This window comes from Guillardia theta (genome assembly GCF_000315625.1).
Source record: "Guillardia theta CCMP2712 unplaced genomic scaffold GUITHscaffold_112, whole genome shotgun sequence".
In the NCBI taxonomy this organism is placed as follows: Eukaryota; class Cryptophyceae; order Pyrenomonadales; family Geminigeraceae; genus Guillardia; species Guillardia theta.
Genome location: NW_005434562.1, coordinates 1 through 1,329, shown reverse-complemented (window position 1 = coordinate 1,329; position 1,329 = coordinate 1). Strand labels below are relative to the sequence as shown.

At 55.3% G+C, this 1,329-nt stretch overlaps 1 protein-coding gene across 1 annotated transcript in view; it reads right to left on the bottom strand.

The window, feature by feature from the left end:
• The window catches only part of GUITHDRAFT_79015 (hypothetical protein), a gene marked incomplete at both ends in the record, with an annotated part of 2,015 nt that extends 1,502 nt beyond the window's left edge, over positions 1 to 513 (bottom strand). The window contains 2 exons of the mRNA XM_005823190.1: positions 34 to 193; positions 409 to 513. Coding sequence (XP_005823247.1) covers positions 34 to 193; positions 409 to 513 — 265 coding nt within the window. The remainder of the gene's footprint in view (positions 1 to 33; positions 194 to 408) is intronic.
• Between the last annotated feature and the right edge of the window lie 816 nt (positions 514 to 1,329).

The window sequence follows — 1,329 nt, the reverse complement described above, 5'->3', positions numbered from 1 at the left end:
TCCCCCTCCCTCCCTCCTCCCTCCTCCTCGCACCGGCCATGGCGATAAACATCCGCTTGAACATCTCATATCCCGGGTAGACCGTCAGGCCATACCACGAGTACCCGACGACCGTCGGCCAGGCGCCGCGCATGAGTCCTTTCATCCCCTCCTCCTTCTTCAGCGTCTGCAGCCCCTGCCGCAGCCCCTTGTACTTCCCCTGACATCTCGTGAGGGAGGAGGAGCGGAGGAGAGCGATCGATGAGAGGAGGAGAGGGGTGAAGGGAGGATGAGATGAGTCAAACGAGGAGAAATCGATATTCGGAAAGAGAAAAGAGGGGAAGAAGCGGAGGAGAAAGGGAAGGTGGAAAGGAAATAGGAGGAGGAGAGGAAAGGAAGAAAGAGGAGGAAAGCAAGGAGGAGGAGGACCTTGAAAGAAGGAGATTGCATCCTCGTTTTCACCACGTCCACAGGAACTGTGATAGCGTGCATAATGGAGCAGCAGAAGAGTCCGCTGATTGCTGAGGCTGCATAGATTCCCGGCTCGAGCACGCGCTCTCGCTTCACAGGAGCCAAGGGCTGCAAGGAGAGTGAGAGGAAGTTGAGGGGAAAGGGAAAGGATTGGGAGGTACAAAAGAAGGGGAGGAGAAAGGGGAGAGAGTACACCAGTGCAGGAGGGGAGGGGAGGAGAGGAGAAGAGAGAAGAGGAGAGGAGAGGAAGAGATTGGGTTGATTTCTTGGGATTTCGGGGGATGAGAAAAAGGGAGCTTGGAGGCAGAGGAGGAATGAAGGAGGGTAGACGGAGAAGGAGCAGCAGCATATGTGCAGTAAGCTAAAAACCTTGTCGCCGAAGAGAAAGGGATCGGGAAGTTCAAAGGCTAAGCTGAACCCGACATCGTGACTGCGGTGAAAATGAGAAGCGTCGGAAAGAGAAAAAGCAAGAGGAGGGGGCCGATTTGAGGGGAGGGGAGGGAGAGAGGGAGGGCAAGACAGGACAAAGGAAGATAGAGAGGAGGAGAGAACGAGGATGAGACTAGGGCTGGGGAGTCAACGACGTAGGAGTGAAAAGGGAAGGGAAGGAAGAAAAGATGGAGGAGGAGCGGACGAGGGAGAAAAATGGAGAAGAGGAGTACCGTAGGAGAGGAACATCATCGGGGATCAGAGGAGGGTTCCCCCAGGGGCGGAGTGGACTCTCCATGACAGCCTTGACGTTGTTCCGAAACTCATCAGAGCGCGAGGACGGGAATTCTGATGCCTTGCGCACATACTTGGAAGCAAGCACATCCGCCATCTCCTCCTTGGGGTTGCAAGCGATGGCTAGAAGGCAAAGATCATGTCCTCCTCCTCCTC